The sequence below is a fragment of the Brachypodium distachyon genome, chromosome 3 (genome assembly GCF_000005505.3).
Source record: "Brachypodium distachyon strain Bd21 chromosome 3, Brachypodium_distachyon_v3.0, whole genome shotgun sequence".
NCBI classification, from domain to species: Eukaryota; Viridiplantae; Streptophyta; class Magnoliopsida; order Poales; family Poaceae; genus Brachypodium; species Brachypodium distachyon.
In genome coordinates this window covers 538044-549736 of record NC_016133.3, presented here as the reverse complement: position 1 = coordinate 549736, position 11693 = coordinate 538044, and the positions used below count along the sequence as shown (strand labels likewise).

Here is an 11693-nt window from a genome sequence, read left to right as displayed (position 1 = left end):
CTATGGTACTTCACTTGAGACTCGTTGGATAGGCCTCCGGTGGCAGATTAGCTCGATGTTAATACAGATGGTAATGAGGCCATGATTCTCGATTCCTCGTAGGGAATTCTATTATTAAAGGATAGGGTTGTGTATAATTTCTCTCCCACGAGAGTCTTAACAGGGAAAATCTCACCCCGTTGGGTCTAGCGGGCCAGGGATGAAGTATTCCTCGTACTTGATCCCCATGGGATCCCCGTTTAGGTAGCTTTTTTTTTTAGGAATCAAAGGGGGGGGGGGAGTCTCCCAGTCAAGATTCTGATGCAAAATTCATCATCTTATCAGTTACGATTAATACTTCCTGTAATACATTTCTGCAGCTACTGGGAAGAGGGGGCGTGTGGCAAAAATCTTGGTTCCAGTGATGGCGTCTGTGCTTGTACTCGCGGCCGCTGGCCTGTACCTTGTTTGGATATGCAAGCTTAGAGGTACAATCAGAGAGAGCCACTTCACCACGAAGAACAATTCAGGCACAATTTTTTTTTACTGTTAGGACATGCAATATTCATATGGGTCAAGTCCCCTAGAAGAGGCCCAACTAGCGCCATTGTAGTGACATGTAAAACCCACTCCCACCAAGGAGTCGCTTGTAAATTTTCGCTTGGTGACAACCTGTTGAACTCTGTTTATGCTATTGGTAAGTGTGTGCAAGACTTTATGGCGGGTGAGAAGATTCACAAGCCTACGCTGCTTGGGCCGCATTTTGCTTTGCTGGTAAGAAAATGCAGTAAGTTTTTTTTTTCCGTCCTGTATTGTTGGTGGGTGATTACAGTATGGCTTTAACTACTAATGTTTGCAATCAAAAGGGCTGTATGAGCATACTCAAGTGATAAGTCTACGACTTGGTTGGTATCTGTTTCCTCGATTTAGAAACAGGAAGCTTGAGAACCAGGAGTGAGTTCGTCCCAAGGGTGGGTTCGTGAGATGGATAATGATAGGTTTATCATGCAGCCTTTGTATACACTGCTGACAGACAGACGAAGAAGCTTTTTTGATGTATAGCAACGTGCGTGAGCCGTGCTAAGCAATCATATTAATATCCTTCGCTACTCATTTTGGATGCTGGTGGCTTATTAACTGCTCCAAACCTTGCAATGATCATGGAGGGCGCGTTTGCAGCGTATTATCCTTGGCCTCATCGTGGAACGAGAATACTTTCACGTGGTGATGAAGACCAAGCTGCTCCAAAATGTAAGTTTGACACTTGTCAGTTTACAGGTTCTAGTTGGTTGGCATGAAAAGTTTTTATTACTTTTCAAACTATATTGTTTTAAAGGCCTCTTCCCCCCATCTAAAACTTTGATTCTTCAATACAATAGCTCAGTAAGAGGTTTACTGATTGCACCGTACCTTTTTTATAAACCTTCTATAGTAACCTTACCCGTTAGCCCGACAGAATTATAAGGCTATAGAAAAGTGAAGCTTTAAATTATGACCTAGGAATCGGTTAGCCATACGTTTGATTAATTCTAAAGGTTAGTGAAATGCCGATCGATCCCTCGGTCTACCCACAGTACTCGCAAAGAACAAGTTATGCTGGTTTTGCATCTTGTTAGTCTTTATCGATTTCAATGTAAGAAATGTTTTTTTTAGGGAAACTACGGCGGGCATAAGCCAACCTGCACCACTTTTAATTAAATGAAAGAATAGGGATACAACGATTACAACGGCAGCATTTGCCAAAGAAATACAACAAAAACTTAGGATCTCGATGCATGCCAACAACAAAAGAAAAGCACAACAAGGAGCACCGATGATGCAATCGAAAGGCAGCGATTTGCCAAATCCACCCATGACACTATGTTGTCGCCGTAGCCGAAGAGCAGCACACCGCCGAGGCTGCACCACGACACCTACTATATGAAGCCGGCATAGTCGAAGGGCCATTTGCCGCCGAGACCCACCGCGACGCCGATGTGCCGCTGATGAAGACGAAGGGCGACTCACAACCGAGATCATACCTCCACAGTCTTGTAGCCGGCATAGTCGAAGGGCCATTTGCCGCCCGGACCCACCGTGGCGAAGAAGTGCCGCCGATGAAGTCGAAGGGAAATTCACAACCGAGACCATACCTCCACACCTTTTGTGTCGTCGGCTAAGCCGAAAGGCCACACACCACTGAGAATACAACAAGACACCTATATGCCGACAGCAAAGACGAAAGGCATCACACGCCGAGAACACACCAAAGGAAAATAAACGCACTCTCTCGTCGGACATCCACCGAAAACCTAGGCTAAACAAGAATCAAGAAGAGGAACCACCTAACTTCCAAGAAACTCGAGACAAGAAACTCGAGACAGAGCGCACGCCAAAGGCCAAGCACACAACCGGATGCCACCCATATCTAGGGTCTCCATGGCGACGCCTCCAAGGAGGAAAACGGCGATGGAACATCGTCGTCGCCTGATCAGACATAAGTCCAACCTAAGGTTTTCACCGGAGAACTCCAAACAAGAAAGAGTGGAAGTGCAGTGCTCCTCGACAACGCCTCCAAGAAAGTAAACGACGCTCATGGACGCCGTCGTCATCGGTGAAGATAGAGCCTCAGTGGTTTTCACTCAGAGCAGAACAACACAACAACCGAGGAACCTGGGCCCCAAGAACAGCCAAACTCATGCTGCACGAGGAACAGAAATAACCTAGATGAAGCGAAGCGCGCAGCAGCCACACTGAGACCCAGCCGGCCGCGGGATCTGACCCAGCCACGCCGGATCAAGGCGAGCCAGCACCAACGATGGCCAGATCTGGCTGAGCCCGAGTCGGAAGGTCCAGGCCCACGCCACCGTGCGCCTGATCTGACCACGCCGAGCCAAATCCGGCCGATGCTGCCAACGGGCACCCAGGAGGCGCAGCCGCACGAACGCCGCTTGCTGCTGGAGGCAACTCCATCTTCCCACCGCCTACCACCGTCGGAGAAGAGGAGAGGAAGGGCTAGCGCCGCTGCCGCGAGCCCGCAGGCCGCCACCGCTGCCACACATGCCCTGAGGCCTCCGCAGCCCGCGAGAACCATGGCCCTGCCGCCGCCGTCACCACGCGTGCTTTGCCCGGCGGCTCCCGCCGGCGGCGGCGAGGAGGAAGAGAGGGAGCGGTGGCTGTTTGCGCTGGGGATTTGGCCGCCGCCCGAGTCGCCCTGGTCAGAGCAACGCGGGGGCTCTTTTCTTGTGAGCTATGCTAGATTTGTTGATAGATGTACACAGATATATAATATACTGGGACTTTCGATACAGAGTGAAATGAACTACCAGCTTTCCAAGGAATCCCGTCGTTCTTCCTTACTAAAAGACTATTGCATGCACCTGCATACGCAGCTAATTCTTGTAAGTAGTTACAACGTTTCCTTCTTTTATATATAGGCATTTCAAGAGGCCCTTCTCATTTTCTTTGAAGGAGTTGCTCTTATTTATCTTCAGGCTGCTTTATCTAAGAAGGATTCTTCTGCTCTTTAAAGGAGGTTTTTTGATTTAGGTTGTTAAGAATAGCAATGTTAGGGGAAAGTAATTCATTGATGTAGCCGACTTTCTTGATGATAGGAATCTACATTCGTTCTCAACATTAAATCCCGTCTTATCTGCTTAGCCGCCTAGAGGAGTTGCCTGTGTGAGGCATCAAAATAGCCTTCCCAGCGAGTGGATGAATGGAGCGAGAAGAACTTAGAATTGATTTGTTTTCTACCCAAGTGAATTGAAGCATTCCGGAACGTCGATCTATAAATCTTTCATGCGTGGATGGATAAGCCTGAAGGTGCTACTGAGTGGTCTAACTCTAATCCCTGGTAACGCTTTCCTATAAGGCCTTTCTTCGGACTCTTTTACTTGGGTGGGACTTTTATAAATAAATAGTGGAGATACTACTGCTACAACTCTATTTCCTCGCTGATGGATTCTTTCCAATCTTCAGAGGGCAGACGACGAGGGCGTAAGAAAATAGAAATACTTCATGATGATGAATCATCAGGTTAAGATCGATCTAAACCAATCCATTTTATATATACATATGACATGCCAACGGTTAAACAATTTATTAGAAATGCAACACAGCCAATACGAAATGCTAGAAAATCAGCTGCGCTTAAGGGATGTCCTCAGCGTCGAGGAACATGTGCTAGGGTGTATGTGCGACTCGTTCAGATCATGAGTTCAAACAAATAATAAATTTTTTGAAGTATCCATGATCGGTACCGATGAATAGGATAGAGAAGCTCTACCCTAGATTTCTATGGTATATGGAATTTATGGATTCCTTTGGTGCAAATCCAATCATCTAGATTGGAAGAAGCAATTCCCCCATTGGTAACAAATGGTTATCCATTAAGCGGAGGAAATAGTAACAAAAATAAAAATGCTTATGCTCCTTTATCTTAAAAGAACGGACTAAAGGGTCAGCTACTTAGCCAACTTTCATAATTAAATACCATCACTATATGAATAACTCTTATTGTGAAAAGAGTTATTTACTCTATACTATATAATGCCAAGAACATGAGGGCAAGGGGGGCTCTCCCTTCCGACTCTAGTTGACAAACCCTAGCCGCCTCTCTCTACTCTCCTCTCCTAAACCTGTTTGGGAACCGCTTTCCCAACATTAGCGCCCACAGTGGGGCACGAAACTTTTCGGAGAGATGGAAATTGGAACCTTTGTTAACAGACCTTCATCTGGGAGCATTTGTCCCTGAGCCTTCGTCCAAACGCCTTCATCGGCCAGCCTCCGTCGGGAGACCTTCTCCGGCCAGGCCTTCGTCAGCGGACCTTCTCCGGTCGGGCCTTCATTGATAGACCTTCTCCGGCCAGGCCTTCGTCCAGGAGCCTTCGTCGGCTAGCCTTCGTCGGTGGACCTTCTCCGGCTGAGCCTTCGTCGGGGAACCATCTCCGGCCAGTCTTCGTCGGGAGACCTTCTCTGGCCAGGCCTTCGTCAGCAGACCTTCTCCAGCCGAGCCTTCGTTGCCTGGGCTTCTTCGTCCGGGTCTTCGTTAGCAGACCAGCTCCGGCCGGGCCTTCGTCAGCAGAACGAAGGTTTCAAAATGTGAGAACCTCGAGGGATGGTAAGAACCTTCGGGCGAAGGTATAACTTCCTTACACTTCCGTAAAAACTATCTGAGATAATACCTTCGATTACAACTTCACAAACTCTTTTAAATATAATAATAATAAAAAAGAAGGAAGAAAGATTTTGAGCCAAGCTCCCGAAGCCTTCGGCCGCTTTTGCTTAAAAAAAATTCCGAAGCTCCTAAGGCCTTCGGCTATTTTTGTTTTATATAAAAATATTAACGAAAGCTAAAATACTTCGATCTCTTGGTGAAAAAAGAAGAAGAAAAGAGCAGCAAAGCTCCTAGAGCCTTCGGTCCATTTTATTAGGCTCCTTTTGTTCCCTGTTTTTTTTTTATTGTACTGAACCCTTTTTCTTCAATAAATACCAGTAGGGGTGCGCCCCTCCTGTATTCATCAAAAAAGAAGAAGAAGAAGAAAAGAGCAGCAAAGCTCCTAGAGCCTTCGGTCCATTTTATTGAGAAAGCAACGGGGGATTCAAGCTCAAGACCTCCGTATGAGAGATTTACTTAGAAAGCAACGGGGGGTTCAAGCTCAAGACCTCCGTATGAGAGATTTCTGCTCTGTGTTATCTAACCAGCAGGAACACGAGTCTTTTTTGGTTGAGCAAATGCAGGGCCTCCGGCTAAAACGCAAGCACAACATTGGCGGATAACTTCAGTACGGTAACCTCCGGCAGTCGTGAAGCCTTCTTCGGCAGTTCTCTGAAGGGGCCAAATTGCTGCTGTTGCAGAGCTTCCAAATTATCTTCCTGCAGCTAGTACATCATCTTCGGCAGAAATTTTCAGTAGTGGTTTCTGGGAACCATTGGCGGCCTTCGGTGTCATGGACCTTGTATTGGTTCTGCATCTCTGGACACAGGGTGGTTTCTCACTTCTTATGTCTCCCGATGATTTCTGTACGTGGGCATGTTTCCTCCGAGAAGCTAACCAACCAGCAATCCATGCTAGTCCTCGTGTTCCTCCTGTGCAGGTCACCAGTTACTCCGGTCAGATTTCAATTTTCAATAGAAGGGACTTTCGGGATTTATTCCAAATTGAAAGTGTGATCGTCATCCGAAATGGAGATTGTTTGACTCGGCGAAGCAAACCCATCAAAGCGAAGACGCTGAACCTTTCAAGAAGCCTCTCTGGTTCACTACTAAAAGAAGTTATTGGTCTTTGGTTTTTCTCTTTAACCTGTCATAAGCTGGTCTTCGCGAAGCTACACGCTGGCAGTCTGAAGGAAGCAACGGATTGGATTTCGAACTCAATAGCGAAGGTCTTATTAGTTATTACTGCCTCCAGCAACCATCTTGCTACTGAGCGCAGGTCTTATTTTTCAGTTAAATAATAAGTTCAGCAAAGGTCTCATTTCTCCCGAAATGGAGGGATGACCGGCAGCAATGCACACCTTCGGGCAGCACCTCCCAACACGCGAATCAGTCGTAACTGGACCTTCATCAGTGAAGTTGGAATTCATGTATCCATCGGAGCTAAAATTCTTGGCCTTCGGGTCAAAATTCTTTGGCCGTCGGGTGAAGCCTTCAAAGCTAAAACTTCTGCCCTTCGAGTGAAGCCTTCGGCTGAAGGACTTTGGGGGCCCTACCGTGCCGAAGGTCTCGAACTTGCCGGCGAAGGTACGAGTGCCCTCCCTGCCAAAATATCCATATAAATTCTCTTGCGAGTACTTCTCACCCATTAATTGTACATCTATGACTAGTTGACATGATCACTTAATATTTGTCAAATATACACCTAACCTTCGTCTTAAGGTCGGAGATCTCATTTGGCTGCAGGTTATCAACCACCATTGTAAGTTGAGATCCAGAGTGGTTTTTTTACTCTGGAGCGCATTGCTCCATCAATCCTGAGCGTCTGTGAAAACGGGGATGGACGGCAGATCGGTAGTGACGACAACATGCATGACATCCCAGACGGCAGCAGACGGAGTGGAGGGTTGTTCCCGTTAGTCTGATGGTACGGGATAATAGTAAACATTGTTCGGTCTCATTATAAAACATGTAAACAATTCTTTTTTCCAGATATGTCACTGCTGCTTGTGAGATGGGATCTCGAGAATATGTTTTTGTTCCGATCCATTCTCTTTTGTATAGATATCCATTCTCTCTTAACAATATGTGTTTTCTCTCTATATTTGATTTTGATTTTGTTTTTCTATCTCTTTCTACATATCTGTATATATATCCATTCTCTCTCAAAAATATGTGTTTTTCTCTCTATATATATTCATTATCTCCCGAGAGTATGTGTTTTCTCTCTCTACATGATTTCGTTTCTCTATCTATATATATATATATTCATTCTCTTTTAGGAACATGTGTTGAAAAAGTATATGTTTACGTCGAAACACTCTCAACCAATGTCAAACACTGTGTGCACACAGTGTTGTTGAGCATCCTAAAAAAAACGGTGTTGTTGAGCAGTACAAGGAGGAGAGAAGTTCGCAGTGCTATCTACTGCTACAAAGAGAGAGAGGGGAGAGTGGCACTGTCAAACGACTGTTCAAAACATTGATAAAGAGAGAGGAGAGTAGTACTAGTAGGAGACTAGGAGCAGTCTTTTACTTTTCCACGTCCTCGCCAGCATACATGGACGCCAAATTCAACTTGCGAGGAGACCACTGTTCGAGAGGACGTGAGAACACTGCTCCACTGATGGTCCTTGTTGTACGCACAGTGCTGATGGGGTATGGTACTGTGAAACGCCTCCCTGCCGTCAGTTCACACTTTTATTTGCCATCAACCGATGTTTACGAGATGAGCGGTCAGAGATAGGACGAGTAACGCGCTCGAGAGCAATCAAACATTTTCCTTCTTTATCTCCTTCTGTCAAGCTCGGCAGTTCAGGGACAAGAAGATTATCACAAGACCAAAGAGCACAAACAATCCGTTTAATTGAGACATGGTTATCACTGGCCATGCAATGCGTATTGTGTTTGTCATGAGGATAATCATTGATTTTAAGAAGAGCAAGCTTCAAATCCACAAGCTAAGCTTCTAGCATACGATTGGAGCACTAATTAAATGCAGTGATTAGAGTACACCGTTTCCAAGCACGGCGGCTTCTTCATCGGGATGTTCGGCAAAAATGACACGGTGTATGGTCTCGCCATGTGCTCTGCGGACTACTCGCGTGCTGACTGCGGCGACTGCCTTGCTGCCACTGCTGGAAGCAACACCGGCAGCGGAATGCCGAATCGCTGCCCGGGTAGCACGACTGTCCTTGCCGTCTTCGACAAGTGCCTCGTCCGCTCTTCCAATATCAACTTCCTTGGTACTGCTCGAACTGGTAAGAACTCCATCTTAAATGTTTATTATTTTCGACTATAAATTCTGTTTATAGACTTTTTTCTCGAACACTTCTGTTTATAGACGTTAATTTGTTGTTTTTCAATTCCATATATGTAAGCATATTTCCACACACACACGGTCTTTGCTCCATTGCCATCTTTTTAAATCCACATCTTTGCATATATAGGGACAAAATTAAGGTTCTGGTAACTGGCCAGTATTTCTAATGAATGCAATTTTATATCTTATAACCTACGGTCAAAAGACTTGCCTTAATGAAACATTGAAACCTAATACGCCTTATATTATGGATGGAGGGAATATATATTCTGTGAAGAAAAACTCAAAATACAAAATTCGTTTGGACGCTTAATCCCCGGTAAATATTACTGTACTGGTAACTCGAACCCTGTCAGTTTTTTTTTTGTACAATACAGAAATGTACATGTTTTCTTCTGCAAGGATTGAAATGTACGTATTGTTGAACCAGAATCGTGGTTATTGTAAACTCTCATTCTTTAACAAAAGTATATTTCATACTGAATATAGTAGTTTCAGTTTGATTTGACAGAAATAGACGTTCTCGATCGATGATGGTAATTAAATCTACTACTTATATTAATGGTCAAAGTTAAAAATGTTTTTACTTCTTGCCCAGATTCTACCACATATATTGACAATAAAAAACTACGTGTACATACTTTCCTACGTACGTGCAGATATAATCTACAGAAGTTCAGCACCCTCCTCCTCAGCAATGGTGTACAGCAGCAAGGTGGAGGACAGATTGCAGCTCCTGACCGGTGAGGCAGCGGCTTCGCCCCAGCGGTTCGCGGCGAGCAGCATGGCCGATGATCCTCCATACGTGCTGATGCAGAGCACTTGGGACTTGACGTCGGACAAGTGCAAGCAGTGCCTGGATGTGCTATTGGCGAATGCGTCGGACTGGTTTTCTAGTACAGGACAAGGCAAGCACAAAACCTTTAGCTGCACCGTTAGGTACAGCAACACCAGCTTCATGGTCCTGCCCTTCAGTAATGGCGCTCCAGCTCCTTCAGCACCATCGACCTTCAGTAATGGCGCTCCAGCTCCTTCAGGATCATTGTTGCCACCCACGTCATCAGTTTTTGCATCGACATCCCGACGAGGTTCCTACTTAATCTGTGCATTATGAAGGTTCTATTCTTTTTTTTACATTCAAATGGACATATCTTTTGATGAAATTTTGCACATTATATAGTAGCATGTAATCACATTCATGGATTTCCTAACATTGTTTTTTGAACTTTTATGGGTATTACTTTTATAAGTCCTCTATATATTATTGTAAGCGAAATATCTCAACAATGCTTCTAGGTGCAATTTGCTTCTCGGTCTAACCAACTAAACCCTCAGATGACAACTTGCTTGTATTTATATTGTAATTAATCCTTATGAGTTACAATATGATACTCCGTGCGATAAAAAAAAGAACATAATACATACTCCCTCCGATCCATATTACTTGTCGCTGATTTAGTACAACAACTCTTTGTACTAAATCAGCGACAAGTAATATGGATCGGAGGGAGTATCATAACTCATAAGTGAAGTGGCTCCACATGAGATTTTTATTGTAGAGTCCTAGGTCTCTAAGCAAATATCTTCTATATATTATCTGTGTTTAGTGAAGGAGGATGTAGAGCTTAAGGAACAGAGCTGTCAAACGCTCACGACAGTGACGACACAAGGTACCTTGTTTTTCACTTTTCAGGGCAACCACAAGTCATGTGTATACTAGTATTTTCTTAATTCAAATATTCAGTTTACAGCGCACAGCTTGATCTCTACAGAGTTTTCAACAAGTTACATCTTTTTGTGTTTTCAGTGTTTGTTCCAAAGTCATTCACTTATCAGGAATTGGCACATGCAATAAGTGACTTCACGGAGACAAAAAAACTTGGAGAGGGTGGCTTTGGTGTTGTCTATGAAGGTACAGTTCCGGGCATAGAAGGGACTGTGGCGATAAAAAAGATTAAATTGACGTGGTTAAATGAAGTTCGAGGAAAAAGGGACTTCGATAACGAGATTAACATTATGAGCAAGCTGCACCATAAGAACATTTTACGTCTTCTTGGTTGGTGCGATGAAGGTGATCATCTACTGCTTATCTACGAAACAATGAAGAATGGTAACCTTGAGGACCAACTTTACCCTAAGATCAATGGTGCCACGGATGCGCGAATTAACGATGTAACATATAGTGACACTGACAGATCTTTAAAGATAGATTGGCCAGAAAGGTATGCACAACCTCTGATGGATATGTTGAGTTAATTAAGGAGGAACATATATATATATATATATATATATATAACTACTTGCTTACCTTCAAAACATATACTTAACTGACAGAGTAAATAGAGCATATATAACACATGCATGTGTACGTGTTTCAGGCACAACGTACTAATTGGAATAGCCTCTGGTCTTGCATACCTTCACACTGAATGCCTCAAGTCCATCGTGCATAGGGATATAAGGCCAGGTAATGTATTGTTGGACATGGACTTCAATGCTAAACTGTCTGACTTTGGGCTGGTGAGGGAAATCAGCCATACCCAAACATCGCACGAGACGAGCACTGTCATCGGGAGTCGTTCATACATCGAACCAACATTCGTGGAGACCGGCAAGGCATGTGCACAATCTGATGTCTACAGCCTAGGAGTGATGTTGCTTGAGATTGTATGTGGCGAGAAACCAATAATCCTCCATGACGGCAAGAACAGCCTCATTGAGAAGGTTCAGAGATGCCAGGAGAGGAATGCGATTCTTGAGGCAGCTGACAAACGGCTCAAGGGTCGTCGGTTTGATGATGAGATCACACGCGTGTTGGAGTTGGGGCTCATGTGTGTCCACTCGGATCGCCACCTTCGTCCACATATCCAAAGACTGAGGGATTCCTTGACGCAGCTGACAGCAGGTCCATGGCCTTCCGCCCCTAATGGAAGTGGGGCGGATGCCTCAATCTCCAACAACCGTCAACCCCGTGCAGATGAAGAGGCTGGCGTCACGTCTCTCCTCGTTCGAAGGCCTACCTTGTAGGTAGGCCCTTACAAGACAAATGAAGTTCATCTTGGAAGCTACTACCACTTCTCTAGATTTTGTTGACCATATAATCCTATTTCGTAGTACATTCAGATGTAAGCTTTTATCATGTTAAATTATCTCCTATGTTTTTAGTCAAGCTTTCAAATATGGAAACCGAGTCGTGCGTGGGTTGGCTAAAGAAATCATGTCTACAAATTAATTGGAAATGGGGAAATGAACTGAGC

At 44.7% G+C, this 11693-nt stretch overlaps 1 protein-coding gene and 1 long non-coding RNA gene across 2 annotated transcripts; both read left to right on the top strand.

Annotated features, from left to right (window-relative positions):
• Window positions 1-5497: 5497 nt before the first annotated feature.
• LOC112271584 lies at window positions 5498-7215 on the top strand. The gene is made up of 2 exons (XR_002964802.1): window positions 5498-6702; window positions 6862-7215. It is a non-coding gene; the product is annotated as an uncharacterized LOC112271584 (long non-coding RNA).
• Window positions 7216-8107: 892 nt separating this feature from the next.
• On the top strand, window positions 8108-11602 carry LOC104583902 (putative receptor-like protein kinase At4g00960). Its single transcript, XM_024461078.1, has 5 exons — window positions 8108-8374; window positions 9096-9524; window positions 10044-10106; window positions 10244-10658; window positions 10815-11602. Exons 1-5 carry the CDS (start codon window positions 8161-8163, stop codon window positions 11461-11463), a joined length of 1770 nt encoding a protein of 589 aa, XP_024316846.1. The 5' UTR covers window positions 8108-8160; the 3' UTR covers window positions 11464-11602.
• Window positions 11603-11693: the final 91 nt, after the last annotated feature.